This window comes from Terrapene carolina, unplaced genomic scaffold, assembly GCF_002925995.2.
Source record: "Terrapene carolina triunguis isolate 2854851 unplaced genomic scaffold, T_m_triunguis-2.0 Scaffold93, whole genome shotgun sequence".
In the NCBI taxonomy this organism is placed as follows: domain Eukaryota; kingdom Metazoa; phylum Chordata; order Testudines; family Emydidae; genus Terrapene; species Terrapene triunguis.
The window spans coordinates 9,752,107-9,769,521 of NW_020664444.1; the positions used below are offsets into that span (position 1 = coordinate 9,752,107).

A 17,415-nucleotide genomic window follows, 5' to 3' on the forward strand; every position below is an offset into this window, starting at 1 on the left:
ATTTAGGGTTCAGCAGCCAAATATGGTTCATTTGAGGCTGCAGGACTGCAACGAGGCTAATGTGACTGGAGAAGTTTGGAGTCCAGATGGGGAAAGACTGAGCTCTGCATTTTCTGGGTGTTGGAGTTTTTTCACTGTAACATTCTTGCACTCAATTGAATATTTGTGCTTGCTATGGCCATATAATTTCAGTTGGTTGCTAATTCAAATTTTCATGAGGAAAATGAAGGCCTTTTTACTTTCAATCCCTGATAAATGCCTTCAGTTCAGTGCCTGACAATGGCTGGGATGCTGAAATCTGAAAGCAAAAACAACATTCCCCTGTGCCTAGGTTCACAGCAGTCACACTGGAGGAAAAGTGAGATGGCAGGACCGTAGGGAGTTGAGGTATGCAGGAGAAACATCACAGTACCTTGCTCACTTATCCCAGGATGAGTGTATGCAAGCAGAGCAGGACAGGGGAGAGTGAGAAGAAACACAGCTGATTGCAATGTTAACTCTTGAGCCAACCATAGTCAAACTCTAAAGCCTATCCCAGCTTGAATATGAGTTATAAGCCAAAGGCAGAGGTGGTTTTGTCACAGCCCCAACCTTATCTGTGCAATACATGGCCCATTTTATTTTAATAGAGCTTGTTTGTGTTTTTTTAAGGGAAATTAATTTCTTTGCTTTCAGTGAGTGAGTCTTGCTACTTTTCTCATTAAGGCCATGTATCCACCAGCACATTTCCTACCATTGTTTATCACTGTATTACTGTAAGACATAGGGACCATAGTCATGGACCAGGAACCCACCATGGTAGGCCCTGGACAAACAGAGAACAAAGAGACCTAGTGCAGATGCAGCTTTACTGGGCACAAATAGTTTCACCACAGCATCCTCTGTCCCTGCACTTAGTTCCTATCAGGGCAACACAACAGTATGAATGCTATCAGCTGGTTTAACTAGTGCTCCTACAATTGCTTACATTGGTGGTAGTGCAACAGTGGTAGTTTTTCTAAAAAACGCTAGTGTAGCTACAGTCTATGTCTTCAGCTGGTCATTGCTGAGAGCTGCCAGGGGCCTGTCAGGTTTGTAAGAGGTAAGTTAATTGTCCAGGCAAGTGTTGCATGGCAAAGTATGGTACAATGGGACATAAATAAATGATAACAGGGGAAAAGACGGTAAGCTCTGTTGATCAAAAACGCTTATCCCTTTAGCTCGGACACTAACACCTTTCCTGCATCGCAACATGATAGAAGGAGGCAATTAAGCCAGAGCTAAACAAGAAACTGCTGCACGGTATAAAGCATTGTGTTGTACCGAGGGCTGCTTATGACTGATATTAACAGCTTAATGAGCTGTTAATGAGGTGCTCAGTCAGCTGCTTTTACTTGCTGCATGAAAATATAGCAAATGATTTCAGTAAGCCTCTGCATTCTTGATGGGGAATTAAAGATGTCAGATAAAACTATCACAACTCTGTCTCAATCCTGACATTTTTCAATGCATTGTTTTGAAATTCCTTTTTCTATATGGCAGAATAACATGCTTTGATAGCAGTATGACTCCTGGTTCCTTCCTTTCTAGCTTGACAATGGATTGAAGTCCCCAGCAACCTGCAGGGATATCTTTTTGTCACATTGACATGAGGACACTTCTTCCAGGGGCTTGCACTGGCCTGGTTAGATTCTCCCTTTCCATGATAACATCCACAGAGCTGAAGTTACTCAGTTTGGGTGTTTAATAAATAAACCTCTTTGATCTCCTACAAAGAGCGTGAGATCCTAAAATTACCTCTAAAAGAGTAGCGTGGGTGGGTGACGGTAGTAGGAAACAGAGATAAGCCTTGTCTAGATTAGTACAATTCATATCCATACCATCAATGCAACTCCAGTGCAGTGGTGAAAACTCTAACCTAGGCAAGGCTCAGGTGTTTTCATCAACCTTCCAGGGTCCAAAGAGATGCTGTGCACTATCCACACCAGTGTTACCACAAGTGAAGCTGCATCAATGGTGAATGATAGGTCTCATGTGGGCTTAGTGCAGGCAAATCCAGAGGGATGCCCATGTATAGAATGAGACTATGGAAGTACAAAACATTTCACAGAAGCTGACAGGATCACCAGAGAAATGCTGGTACAAGGCAATACCTGTAAAGTCCAATGGCTGATCACACAGATGGCTATGCCATTTGGATATAAGAGCCATGATTTTATTGGCTTCTTGTAAGGCACAAGAGGTTGGAGAAAGGTATGTGACTGGAAACCCCAATCAAGATAGAACACTCACCTTCCCTCCATTTTCTCTTTTCACCTTCCTATGTTTTTCCTTTCTTGTTCTGATTCTATTTCACCCCATTCTTTCAAGCAGCAATGTCAGGGAAACTAGCTAGCAATCCTTAACTCTGAACCCCAGTACAATGCTTCAGAGACCAGACTGTTAGTCAGTTTCAGATGTACTGCTGCTGTTGCTAGGCCCCTATGCAAAGCAGAGTGGCATAGCGCGGGGGGCAAGGGGGTAAACTAGGCAGCAAGTGGAAGGAGTCAGCTGAAACCTCTCCATGCTCAAGAAGCTGAGGGAAGGATTTAATGTCTCTGCTGGAGAACAGCCCCCCCCCCCCCCCCCCCCCCCCCCCCGGCAATGTCCCAGTACCACTGTGCACCATGAAGGCTCTGCAGCCCCTTCAGATTTAAACTGAAAATCAACATCTTACATACTTCTTATTCCCCGCCCCCTCACCCAAAGAAGCCTTTTACTCATGTTCAGAAGGTAACTCTTGCAATTAAAATACTTCCTACATTTCAAAAGGTTGGTACTTCTACATGTCAAGAGGGATCAGCCCACTGCCAGTACAAGATATTATAGTACAGATTTATTTAGGCAGTGGGGGTGTTAAGGTAAGCTACACTTTGTTTAAAGCTTGGCCAAAATGAAACCAGTTCCCCACCCCCACCTCTTTAACAGAAGGAAAAACTGCAGCGAGGCTGACAAACTGCATCCTACATTTTAAACTGATGCAATTTGAAATGGCCAAGATATTTAACCTCCCTCAAAATGGGGTTTAGAGTGGAAATGTTCAACTAACTCTTGCAGCAACACTGGCAGCACTGTAATTCTAATCTGCAGACGCACAGTCATTCACACACACAGCTGCAACCAGAGGCGCGGGAACAATTTGTAGAGTGGGGGGTGCTGAGAATCACTGACGAAAACTGTAAACCCTGTATATGATGGAAACCACTTCAAGCCAGGGGGCGCTGAGACACCCCCAGTACCCCTAGTTCCAGCACCTATGGCTGCAACACACATGCCCCAAACAGATTGAGGGAAAACAGCGAAGGGGGCCAAATTAGAGTGACTGAAGTTGCCAGCTATAATGTGTTGAAGTGTTGGTTTTCCTGTTGGGCCTTTATCAAGAAGGTTCCAGGGACCTCTCTCTAGAGGCATCATTTCAACTCCACTCTGGAAAGCGAACAAGAGGAAGCCCTTTTTCTGTAAGGGCTGGGAGGTTTGAGATGGGGGGAAGATTCCCTCTCCTCTCCCTCAAAGTAATTGGGGGGTGTGGGGAAATGATGCCAAATTGGCCATTCTGGAAGGACATTTGAAAGTACTGGAGAGGGCTTACATCAGGGGATGAAAACAGCCAATGAGGATAAGTCCTTGCACTCACATCTTCCTCCAATAGCAGAACAAGAATCAAAGGGAGAACGCACCCTGCTGGGAGCAACTCACCGCATTGAACCAGGTGTCTAGAACTTAGCCTTCAGCCCCCAAAATGCTGTTACCTGCTCCTCCTTCCTGAGCACAGTCCCTGTTCTCCCACCTAGATATTCAGTGCCCACCCCCCCTCCACTGCACCTTGTGTTCCTCCTAGTCTCGATCTCCTATTCATGTCCTTTGCATTCCCCAGCCTGTTTCTATTCCTTGCCTGGCTGTACTAGTCCAGAGACTTCCCAGAAGAATTTGAATGCTTTTCCTGCTGTAATTGACAGGAACAAAGCCTTCTGGGGTGCACTATCAGTGTTTTAGATGCAGGTGGGCAGGGGGATGAAAAATACACAAGTTCATGAGCTCTAGGGACATTTGTGGTGCTGCAGGCAGGGAGGCAGAGGAAAATAATTACAGGTAATAGTGGGAAAAGATATTTGCTTTGGCTTCTGTAAGCTTTGTACTGTGGAGGCAAATTCAAGTCAGGAGGCGGTGGAGGGGAAGAAATGGTCCTATTACTGTCCAGACTGCAACTTTCATTAGACAAAGTGAAAGCAAGACAGATACTTTTCCAAAAGCTGATGTTAGCAGCCAAGGCAGCATTTCAATACAGGACTCCCGGGAAGAGGGTCTGCATCTCTGAGTCCTTGGCTGCGTCTTTTTGCTTCCTGTGCCGAGTCCGCTGTCAGAGCTCATTATTAAAAAAATTAAAAAGAAAAAAAATCAGATGCATCAGCTCCCGTGAAGCATGAAGGTCGTCAATGTCACCATCAGTTATAATGACACATGTCACTTTCCCCTTCCCCTTCCCACAAGTGCCTTCATCACCTGTTTAAAAGGAAAGTAGTTCTTGGCATATTTCACCCTTTCCTCCCCACAAATAGACACCTCCAGCAGCAGCTGCTAGAAAAAATTAAAAATTCCATTATATTTCATCCAGGGCAGCTCTGCTGGATGAGAGAAAGCACCAATGTGTGCATGCTTGTTAGCAAAGGATTTGTACTGCTGCCTTCCATTTTATTCACCTCCCTAAATTAGGGGAAGCATGACTACCCTAAATCTGTGATTTCTATTCAACTATTATGCAGATATTGGAAGCTTCCTAAACTCCAGATCCCACCCCACAAGCAGATAACGACAACAAGCCAATGCTCCTGGCATTGAAGGGGCTGTAAAGGAATCTTTATTTCATTCGAGCAGAACACCACCTCTGGTAGCAGCTGTATTTAGGACCAGGATTAATATCAGTACCTAGGCTCTCACTGAACATTCACTGGCTTTCCAACAAAGCTGGAGCCCTGACAGCTGAACTGTTAAATGAATTAACAAGGAGAGAAGGGGGCCTGCCGAAGGGGCTGTGACTCCCTTTCTAATTTCTGTAAGTAGCAGCTTTCCATTTTTCTGTCATTTGTGAGGAGCTGCACACGGTTCACTAATGAGCAGGGCAGAGCTGTGGCTGGATCTAAAAGGCAACATTAGACCATTACAAGCATCTTCTAGTCCATTCAGAAGAGGAATCTGCTGGTCGGTGTGCTCGTCCCCTAGGAAAAAGCCGCTTGCATCTACCCCACTATTTCACTGCTCAAGTCAGGAGACAGAGTGTCACCATTACTGCCCAGTCTTGTCAACAATCATGTCACTCTCACAGAAATATTGTCATCTTCCTTCTTGCCCTGAATGCCAAGTGCATCACAATGAGTACCTGATGGCTAGGACCCTTGCCTCTGAGGAGATGGGTGTTGGGTAAGGTTGATTAGTAGTAGTGGTGTAGGAGTCTGGTGTGCTAGTGATTCCTTCTTGTCTTGTTATAGTTGTGTTATGTTGTTACTGGGTTGTTTGATTTGATCTGGGGTAACCCACAGATCTCTATTTATTAGGGCATTTTAAAAAAAATGGTCAAGCATTCCCCGAGTTCTGAAAAGCTGCATTACTGTAATACATAAAATCCAAACAAATAGGAATAATTCAAATCTAACAGAGAGGGAAGGGGCAGATCTGCAGGTAATCCTCCTGTGCAGAAAGTTGGTTCCACCATATGTAGAGGGTAAAGATTAAGGATAAATCCTTAATGCAGACTATTTGAACTGCACATAAATGAGTGTTTAGGAGTCGGGGCCGGCTCCAGCTTTTTTGCTGCCCCAAGCGGCGAAGAAAAAAAAAAAAAAGAAGGAAAACCTGATTGAGCGGCCACCGAAGTGCCACCGTAGACCCGGATGTGCCGCCCCAACAACGGACGGACTGCCGCCCCTTTCTATTGGCCGCCCCAGGCACCTGCTTCCTTCGCTGTTGCCTGGAGCCGGCCCTGGTAGGAGTAATTTGGTGCTGATTGTGCTTCATGCTGCACAAGACAAAGATGAAAACAATGTCAGAAGATCTTAACTTTCTGAGACTAGTGGATTCTAAATTTAGGAATGACATATTCCCCCCCAAATATATACCTTGCATCTCTCTCTCTCTCTCTCTCTCTATATATGGCACCTTCCTTCCAGAAGAGCGGTATAAGCTACAAAAGGACTCACTTTACCCACCACATACTGCAACCTGTGGGATGGAATGCAGCAGCCATTTAACAGCACTCATCAATAGACTATCTGGGGTAAGCTGAACTGGTGTTGGTCTCCTTTTGTCTCTGAGTGCGCTACTGGCGATGGTATGATAATCTCAATCTTTCAGTGGATTAGTGAGCTCCCACCCCCAGTGTTGGTAACCCTCACTTTTTAATTGTGTGATCTTTTGTAAATGGGTCTCCAGAGCCAAAACCAAATCAAAGACCCATCTCTTCCTGCTTGCTGTTTAGTTGCCTTTGCTACTGCAGCTAGGAAGCCCTTAGAAATGCCAGTAAAACAAAACAATTTACATTTATGCAGCACCTTTCATCCTAAAGGATTCCAAAATCACTTCAAAAACTTAAAACAACATACAAGCTATATAGAGGGAACACATCACTCCCTAAAGAAAAGCTGCCACCTCTGGGTTGAAACATGACAGCCACTTAACACTGCACTGTAACATCACACAATAGGTCGGAAAATCTGCAGGAAGATCCTAAATTCACAATTTCCACAGCACGGATCTGTATTGTCCCTAATTAGAGTAAACTCCACAAGGCCTAACAAACCCAGTGAACTGTGCTGCAGCTTGAGAAACCCCATCCCTGGCTACATATGAAAGAAGGCCCTCCAGGTGCCTTGCTGTATTCATGAGCTCTTCATCCCCCTGCCACCCATGTGGGCTGCTAAGAGCAATATGTGGGTTGAGGGCTCTAAAGACATGTAGCAGCCTCCTTTTGTTGTATTTATCACGGTGTGTGTGTGTGTGTGTGTGTGTGTGTGTGTGTGTGTGTATAAACACCTTGCAGGGATGAGCTATTAGTTATGAAAGGAAAATTGTTTTGAAGCCAGACATACTTGGCTCCATTTGGAGCTTCCTTTGCCATCTTTTGCAGGAAGAAGTTAGAACTCCAGCAAAATAACTATCTCAATTATGTAAGTATCTCCAACTGGAACTGGAGAGCAGGGCCACCTCTGATTAATTGATGAAATTTTATATAACAGTGAACATTACAACTATGTCTGAAATAAAAAAGATTAAACAGAGTTAATTTCTTTTTCTTAGTTCACAGAAATCTAGTATTTAATATAGCAATAAAAAAGCCATCTCTAGAGTTCGAACTCAAACCTTTAAATCTTAGATTTAAGAAAAAGAGTAAAAGTGAAATCAGATTGGTTCATATAGCTGATTGGGCAAGAGACCAAGTAGTGGTGGAATCCCATCTTACCTGAGACTCTAATGGGAGAAGTTGCCAAGGGGAATGGTACAGAAGTAATAGCTGAGGAAGCTCACAGCTACCCCAGTACCAGCCTCTCCCAGCTGGAGTCACTTGTAAAGAATGAAGTAGTGACATGGGCTGTGGGGGAAGATGACAGTTACTCCAATCCCATCCTCTCCCAGCAAGAATTACTGTGCGGGACAGGGTCCCTGTTTCATGAAGCGTTCAAATGGTAAGTATTTGGTAATGAGCACTGTGATGACTTGTGCCTCTTGACTCTGAGCCCTTTAGGATAGGGACTGTAAATTGATCTGCAAGTTACACTGTGTAAAGCACTGTGCACATTTCTGTACTAGATCCATACAAAGTAATGCAAAGGTGCATGGCAAGACAGATATCTAGGTGCTGAGGGAGGGTTTGCAGCTGGTTAGATTAGAGGCAGAGGTAAAGAGTATTCATTGTCTTGTGGGTGACTGGGAACTTCAGCTCCACTAAGCTGGAGACAATCCCCTCCATGGATTCAACTGTTCAAGCTATGTTTGTTGGGTGCATGCACAGAAAACATTGCCATGCAAGAGGGCTGTAAAATAAAAAAAGATCTACTTCCAATGTCTCTCTTGTTTTATGACCCCCCTCTTCCTTTCCCTTGTAGTTTTCTTAATCTCCACTTTTTACTTCTTTATATTGAGTCACCTTTTCCTCACACTTCCAGTTTCCCTTTCCCAGCTAATTTGGTACAGATGTTAATCTTTTGAAAATTGCTCAAAACATTTGCTCTCCTCTTTCTTCAGGAGGCATTTTCCTTCTTTATTCTGGGTATTGTAGATGTGTTGGCTTCTGAACAGCAAATGACTATGGCACTCCAGTCCCAACCTCTGCCAGCAGGAGGTGCTGCAGAAAATTGTGTAGGAATCTCTCAAATACCCCAGTTCCTGTCTCAACCACCTGAAAAGTATGAAAAAACTCAGGTGCTATTTAAATCAATTCATTTTCCATTTGCTTACCTGCTTCACCAACAAACACTTCCACAGGTGTGCTGGTAGGGCTCTCCCCAATGATGTTATATGCTGTTATTACAACTTCATATCTCTTGTATTTCTTCAGCTCTGGAAATTTAAATCAGCAGATTAAAAAAATGGGCACTTTTAACATCCCACTTTATACTCCCTCAGCTCTTTATACCCAGAATTGTGTGTCTCACTCGATACAGTGCTAGAATACTAGAAACAGTAAGTCACTGAAAAGTTAGTATTTACCTGGCTATATCCTTCTCTAATTCACACATCATCATTGTACTTACATAAATATGAAAGGCGCCATATCTGCCCCAAGAAAGGACCTGACTTTCCTATTGCTTCCTTATTTTGCTGCTTCCGTAAAAGGGATAATACTTGGTGGGTGACTAGTGGGGGGGGGGGGGAGGGGGGGGGAGAGAAGAGAAACATTGCTGGGCTATTCCACAGCTGCCATTACTCAGGGGGAAGCATGTGCATGGAGTGGATTCTGCACTGTGCTCCAAAAGTGCAAGATCTGGACTCATCCTGATGTCTGCTGGTGGGAGATGTCATAGCTGCAGGCCTTCCCCCAGCCTCAAAGAGTTCCACCTTGGGAACAATCAACAGCAGCATCATTACTGTTTGCAGCTGCTGAAGTGGGGTGCAGAGGGAGACTCATGGATGGAATTTGTAGTCCTATTCAAAGGGCTGCACAGAATTCTTTTCCTTGCAGCGATCACAGTTTGAACATTGAAAGCTCCTTCCTTTTTAAGATCAACTTCTTCTATGCTCCATTTGGCCACTGGGCAAAAATTTCTTAGCTGACCCATAGGAAATACATTAACAGCTGTGGAAAGAGTGACAGCAGGGAGAAAAGAAGCTAGCAAAAACCATGGCATTAGGGTAATTAATAAACAAGGGAAAGACAAGAGGCAGACTAGAATCATGTAAATACCCTCACAGAGGGCTGGCTGCCGCTGCCAGAGTTCCAGGATTTGCATCTGAAAATGAAATAACCTACTCTACAGTAAATATTTATCACCTAACAGGCAAAAGTATCACAGCAAAAGTATATCGAAAGACAGGCCAATAGTATAATAAAATTGTACTTTAATCAGCACTGAGTTTATTCACACAGGTGTGTTTGTGGATATGGGTCTGAATTTCTCCTCTTGTCAATACCTTTTCCCGGTTATCTGTGAATCACACTACACCCCTACCTCTGTGGCTCCCAGCAGGCCATCAGTTCAGTAAAGGTTCAATGAATCTGATCACAGGGGTCCTTCCAATTTCAGCTTCACAGAAGTATTTACAAGTGTTCTGCCCACATCTCTGAGTCAGAGTCCAGCATCTGACTCGTTTCAGATACACAGTAGATGATTTTTTGATACATCACTAAGGCTTTGCCAGCCTATAAATATAACATTGATATACCGTAGGAAACAGCCATCTTGATAGGAATTGCAGCACTTGTCAGTGCGCACAGAGGAACTTTTATTGCTCTTGTTGTTAAAAAAATCACGAGAAGGGTTTCAATGCCAGGAAAACAGAACATATGCGAGTTCAGGCATCCGAATACGTGTGGGGCTAGGGCTTCACTTCTTTCCCCCCTAACAATCTGTAACTTAAAAGCCTGGGGCCAAACCTGCCTAGTGAACCATCATCACCAGAAAGCAACTTGCCTTTTAACTCCGTCGAACCCTGTTTTATTCATTTCCAACTGAACACACCTCTGAGCTGCATACAAATTCTTTGGGCCCTTTCTAAATTAGCCCTCCACTTGCGGGAGTGCCTCAGCATCCCAGTGTTCGAATCAAAGGACTAATGATGTGATTCAGCTAAACTCAGATGGACTGTGAAATATGAGGCGAACAAAATCAGAATTCATTTAGCATCAGAAATACTGAGATGTTAGAGTCAATAATGCTTCACCTTCCCAGCAGCCTGATTTTTAAACTGTTACCTACTTGCATCATCAATGTCTTGATATATTGGAAAGAAGCATTTAAAGAAAAGGAAGCAGAGTCATTAATCTGAGTTGGTTTCTGCATGATTCGGTGAAGAGAACCATAGAAGTTTGCCCATAGTGTATTCCCAACCATTACAAAAAGTCAAGGCAGCGTGCACTTACGTGTTAATTCATACGTCGTTAATGCAGAGGGGCTATTCACTGTCTGGAAGCTGCTTTGGGCTATTCAGAGTAAGCAAAGCAGAAAGCTTGTTACAGTGCAGGGAAACAGTTATTGCAAATGATGTACAGCAGAGACAGAGGGAAATGATGCAGCACACACGTACACAGTTTGAGCTTTAGGACTGTACCTTGAAGGGCAATAAAATCACATCACTCTCTCGTAATACATCAAAAGCATCTCACTCACAAGGGGCTGTTTCATTTCATCACCACAGAGAGAATCACACAAATATACAGCGCAGGGAAATGTACTGATTCCTTAGATTAAATAGAACAAATGAGTATAAGGGAGGCAAATTCTATGGGGAAAACTCCCAACACTGCACTGAATTGTTAGTTCTCAGCCTACCAAAGCTTAAATGTGGAGCATCATAGGATAAAGTCCCCAAATATGGGACATAAACAGCTAACGCTTAAAATTATGTGGGATTTATTTCTTTAAAACATAAACTAAGTTTCCCACAGTTTCATTTTCATGGTATTTACAGTAATAATAAACTGTATAAAAACAGCAGGTCACTGTGGAAGAGCGGTATGCATGGGTACAAATATCACTGTATTGCTTTAAGAGAAGAGGGAATTTTCTTTAAAAATCTCTCTCTCTCTCTCTCTCTCTCGAAAAAGCACAGTAGGGTGATTTATACTACAGCACTATTAGAAAATCAGCTATGGAACCTTTAGGGCCACGTTCTGCCCTGATTTACACTATGTGCAATCCCATTGTAAATTAAGACAGAATTTGATGCATAAGCTATTTTAAAGAAAATCTACTCTCTATAGATCTCATCATAACAGCGCCTATAGGAGACAGCCTGGATGGGTTCTCCCAGTACTGAGAAATGCTGCACGACATTATCACATCATGTAAACCCTGCAGGGCCAGATTGTGCCACTCTTACTCACAGTGAGTAGAATTTTAATCTGAGAGTAATCCCATTGATTTCAATCATGGCAGAAGCTTATCCGTCACGATGACATCTTATTGCTAGTCCACATCTCTCAGGCTACTGAGCCATCACGTGGTCCTCCTCTCCCACCTGATTCTTATGGCCTTATTCTTCCCCCGTACTTTCCTTCTTCTGTTTAAATCTCCTCTTCATTTTTCTCTTACTCTTCTTCTCACTATTCTTTCCATCAATAAAATGTTTGCTGACTATTATTAACCTATACACCAATGAGACTCTTACTTTTTGTTTATTTTATTTCCTTTCCATTTCTTCCCTAAATAATGACAAACACTTAGAAACTTTAAATATTCACACGAGCTGTTCTGATCATACTGGAAAGAAAAAAAAAAAAGCCTTTTATTGAAATACATTTTCCAAAATGCATCTGCTACCTTTTGTGTATGAAGCCAGAACATAGTGTACCACAGTAACCACCAGATGGAAATAGGAGAAAGCAGGAAATCAGAGTATGCATGGAGGGAGGAGAAACAAAGAGGGAGAGAGAATGCCACTTCAAGCATGCTGGCATGGACTGGAGAGTGCCATTAAATATAATGCAGTTTAGACCATAGTTAATAGCATCTCTGAGCATCTCTGCCCTATGTACTTAAGTGTTAAATAATTTAGCACCTGTGGCACATCTTTACATCCTTTCCACTGAGTAATGAGGGGTGCGGGCTCTGATGGAATGGTGGATTATCAGTTTGTAATACAGCAGTGTGTCTACTCACGTGTAAGTTCAGCTCGTAAAGCTGAAGGGATTTTAATAGTCTTGGACTCTGTTCCAGGCCCAGTTTCATACTCCAGCTCCCGGTAATAAATCCGATACCCCAACAGCAAGCCATTCAGACTCTCAACCTTTGGTGGCTGCAAGAAGTTCACATTAGGAATGTGCTTGGTAAGAAGTTCAATGCAACAAACATCAGACAGTTTAAGACATTGGTTTAGACAGTCTCATCCAGAGTCTGGGTTCTGTGCGAAAGGGACTCAGACTTCTATGGTGAAAACAGATCCCTCAACAATACAAGAGCCAAACATTCATGGAAGTTACAAAACAACATTTAAAGGCATCATTGTTATTTTAACTCAGAGACAGTAGTTAAAAATGCTCTGGATTTAGTAGTTCACGGCTTATTTGATTCACAAGAACATGAGCTTTCTACATCCTGAATGCACAAGATCCTGTGTGTGACAAATTGTCTGGACAAACCAGTGGCAAAAAACACAGATGTGGCTACATGTTGCCTGCCACAAAAACAGCAGAAGAGGAATTCAAATTTTTGCAACAGCGTTATTATTAAACAGCGATTCTCTCCTGGCTGTTCTCCTTGAGGACAGCTTCTGGAGTCAGCATGGTTGGAGACGAGGAGTAGGTGATGAGAAGCAGAATAAGGATCAGTAGTTTTAACTAATTAGGTGAAAAACAGGTATTTTGGTAATGGCCCTACTTCCATATGAGGTACTGCTGCTCATTTACATTTGGCTAGTGCAGAACCAGGGCCGGCTCCAGCATTTCTGCCGCCTCAAGCAAAAAAAAAAAAAAAAAAACGCCGCGATCGGCGACGGCAGTTCAGCGGCAGGTCCTTCGCTCCTAGAGGGAGTGAGGGACCTGCCGCCCCCGAATTGCCACAGGTGCCGCCCCTCTCCCTTGGCCGCCCCAAGCACCTGCTTGTTAAGCTGGTGCCTGGAGCCGGCCCTGTGCAGAACACACATCCCTCAAGCCACATGTGTCTGTCTAGAACAAAGAAACACACAAGTCATGAGAATAACTGCAATTTAGGAAGTGAAGGATGGTTACGGTCTCTCCCTTTTTGTGCCATGAGTATAAGTCTCACCTACAACACTCCTTAGAATCATAGAATATCAGGGTTGGAAGAGACCTCAAAGCAGGACCAATCCCCAGACAGATTTTTACCCCAGGTCCCTAAATGGCCCCTTCAAGGATTGAACTCACAATCCTTGATTTAGCAGGCCAATGCTTAAACCACTGAGCTATCCCTCACCCTTTAGATTATGTTTCTTTTCCCCCAAGGAGTCTTGCACATAATAAATTGGGACCCCCAGGATTCTGCTCTTTCCACTCACTCCTGCTTCAAAAAATCTTCTTTCTGGTTGAGGAGGAGTGAATAGAGCCCAACATTGCTGTTCTCACATCAGCAAGGTACCCCCTTTGGATACTGGGCTAAGTTGAAGAACAAGAAATTTAACTTGAGAACTAAATATGGATCTCTAGCATAACAGTTCGGAGCTATATAGTAATTATGTAGGGCCACCAGGCTGGCCATCCATACACTTGTTATTTCTCTAGAACATACTCTGCCACTCAATAGGACTTATACCTCAGCAGAGGAATGCTACTGCAGTCCCGCAGGTCCTTCTCCAACTAGAGATAAAAAAGCCTAAGAAATCCATTATACTGAGAGGAGAGTTTTTATCTGAGTGACTTACTTAGATATAGACAGGATATGGGAGTCATGATGGTTTGGAAAAAAAGTGTTTTTTTTCAGGAGCTCACTGTAGTTTTAATGTGGCAGAGAAGAAAAGTGACCTTGAGCCATTATTTTCTAAAGATCCATGCTCTCAAATTTAAGCAGCAAGGAACTGAAAGGGTAAATGATAATGCCTGTAGCTATAATGATCTTGCTTTTAAATTCCAGAAAGATCTCCATGTACTTTGGAAACTTTACAGAAATAACTTTGTCCATCACTGAAACGGTAACTACTGGGGTGAAATGCAGTGACAATACCAGGTAACACCCTGTGTAATTTTAAAGAAGAAAGTGAAAACCAATAATTCAACCATTTAAAACAGGGAAAGAGGCAAGTACTGGGAAATTTAAAGAAGAATTTGGTAACAGTCTAGCATACTGCTATGAAAAAAAAAAAAAAAAAAAAAAAAAAAACCCCCTCCTCCATACCATCACCAACAAAAAGACACCCACCAGAACTGACTGTACTACAGAAAAATAATGCCTCTGCATTAGGGCAAAAAATATTTTTTGGGGGGGGTTGGTGCATAACCTAAGGCTGACGGAAAAGGGAATTGCTTACCTGTGCAGTAACAGACGTTCTTCGAGATGTGCAGTCCGTAAACATATTCCACAGCTAGTGATTGCACCAAACCAGTGTGCATGTGTTGAAGAACTTTCTAGTTAGCAGTGCCGGGAGAGGCAGCACATGCATCCTTCATTTCCTCAGGTGCCTGCGTGAGAGTATAAGGGGCGGACCTGCTCCCCCCCTCAGTTCTTCCACGGCTTTCAGAGCCCCTAGCCTGTGGAGTCTGCAGTAGCACGAGTGGAGAGTGGGTCATGGAATATGTATATGGACTACATAACTTGAAGAAGATCCATTACTGTAGAGATAAGTAATAGTAAGTAATAGATAAGGAATCCTTTTCTGTATCGAGTGATAGTCCTTATCACATTCCACAGCTGGTGACTCCTAAGCAGTAGAACTTCCTGGAGGAAGGTACAAGGCATTCACACGCAGAGTGACTGCAGTAGCATCCTGCCAAACCTAGCATCATCCCTGGTCACTTGCACTTTGTGAACTTGTGAAGAAAAGACCAACTTACTGCCCTGTGGATGTCTCTGAGGGGTATGCACACTAAAGAGGTCACCAATGTAGCCGGTGCCCTTGTGCAATGTGCTAATTCTCTGCCAGGAAGAGGTGCCCCTGCCATCTATAACATGATCTGATGCACTTGGCTATCCATCTGGATAGATGGACACTACTTGTCTCCTAGCCCTCTCCCCATAAGCCACAAAGAGCCTGGGTAATTTTGTGAGGGGTTTAGTCCTGTCAAAGTAGAATAGCAAGGCCCTTTCTTACATCCAACACATGCATCTTCTTTTTAATTAGTGAGAAGTGTCATAAAGCACTTCAAAAAACCTGAAAGACTTTGTTTATGGACAAATACTTTACTGTACCATTTCCTATATGATGTAAAAAAAAAAAAAGGTAAACACTATTGAACAAGAGTATATGAGGGACATTAATGCTCCATGTTATGTTATACATCTAATTAAAGGATATTTCTTTAATTCCACATGAATCCGTTGACGATCAAATTGTATTTATGCTTTCATGTTTTCCCCAGTCCTTTCCTCCTTCAAATCTAGCACAAATACTCAGAAGATAAATGGCCCAGGATGTTTTTCTCTCTTTGCCATGAAAATGATGATTCTTCCTTGAAAAGGGTACTTTGCTGAAAGGTCAGGTCTTTCCACTCCTATCTGTCTTTCATGGGTAAACCTCTGATTTTGATGTAATGGATTATTTAGGATTTTTATCTATCTGGAGAAAGGCCCAAGGGATCTGCTGAGGTAGGTAAAGTGATTATGAGTGGCTGCCTGGATGGAGTGCAGCAGTAATAAGAACAATTTGTTTACATCATGTGAGTTACAGAAACTCCTGTGTCTAAAATGGAAGTAAAGTGATACACAATCTTGAAGTTAACAGTAACAACATCTAGAATTTTTAAAAGCAATCTTAGAATATTATTATAATAGGCTTTGATGGAAAGCACTTGTTTTCTACCAGTTACATTTAAAAATAATGGACTGACTGGACCAAAGAAATGCAGTTAATCTAATCTACCTGGATTTCAGTAAGGCATTTGATACAATTCCACATGGGAAATTATTAGTTAAATTGGAGAAGATGGGAATTAATATGAGAATTGAAAGGTGGATAAGGAACTGGTTAAAGGGGAGACTACAATAGCTCATACTGAAAGGCTGGAGGGAGGTTACTAGTGGAGTTCCTCAAGGATTGGTCTTGGGACCAATCTTATTTAACAGTTTTATTTCTGACCTTGATACAAAAAGTGAGTGTGCGCTAATTAAAATTTGCAGATGACTCAAAGTTTGGAGGTATTGCCAATACAGAGGAGGATCAGATTATCATACAAGAAGATCTGGATGACCTTGTAAACTGGAATAATAGAAATGGGATGAAATTTAATAGTGCAAAGTGCAAGGTTATGTATTTAGGGACTAACAACAAGAATTTTTGCTATAAACTAGGGACTTATCAGTTGGAAGCGACAGAGGAGGAGAAAGACCTAGGTGCATTGGTTGCTCACAGGATGACTATGAGCCATCAATGTGATGTGGCTGTGAAAAAGGCTAATGCAGTCCTAGGATGCATCAGGAGAGATATTTCCAGTAGAGACAGGGAAGAGTTATACAAGGCACTGGTGAGACCTCATCTGGAATACTGTGTGCAATTCTGGTCTCCCATGTCTAAAAAAGATGAATTCAAACTGGAATAGGTGCAGAGAAGGGCTAGTAGGATAATCCAAGGAATGGAAAACCTACCTTATGAGAGGAGAGACAAAGTGCTTGGCTTGTTTAGCCTAACCAAGAGAAGGCTCTGGGGGATATGATTGCTCTCCATAAATATATCAGAGTGATAAATACCAGGGAGGGAGAGGACTTATTTAACTTAGGTGCCAATATGGACGCAAGAACAAATGGATATAAATAGGCCAACAAGTTTAGGCTTGAAATTCGGTGAAGGTTTCTAACCATCAGAGGAGTGAAGTTCTGGAACAGACTTCCAAGGGGAGCAGTGAGGGCAAAAAACCTAACTGGCTTCAAGACTGAACTTGATAAATTTATGGAGGGGAGGGTATGATGGGACTGCCTACGATGGTATGTGGCCCATCAGTGACTGCTAGCAGCAAAAATACCTAATGGCCAGAGATGGGACACTAGATGGGGAGAGCTCTGAGTTACTACAGAGAATTCTTTTTGAGGTATCTGCCTGGTGGGTCTTGCGCACATGCTCAGGGAGTAACCAATTACCATATTTGGGGTC

General features: G+C 42.9%; 1 protein-coding gene across 1 annotated transcript in view; it reads right to left on the minus strand.

Annotated features, from left to right (window-relative positions):
• Window positions 1-17,415, minus strand: part of SDK1 (sidekick cell adhesion molecule 1) — a 628,797-nt gene that overhangs the window by 58,414 nt on the left and 552,968 nt on the right. Inside the window, exons 33-36 of the mRNA XM_029911274.1 lie at window positions 15,998-16,062; window positions 12,324-12,459; window positions 10,586-10,645; window positions 8,464-8,565 (exon numbers count right to left, since the gene is read on the minus strand). Of these exons, the coding sequence (XP_029767134.1) occupies window positions 8,464-8,565; window positions 10,586-10,645; window positions 12,324-12,459; window positions 15,998-16,062 (363 nt within the window). The remainder of the gene's footprint in view (window positions 1-8,463; window positions 8,566-10,585; window positions 10,646-12,323; window positions 12,460-15,997; window positions 16,063-17,415) is intronic.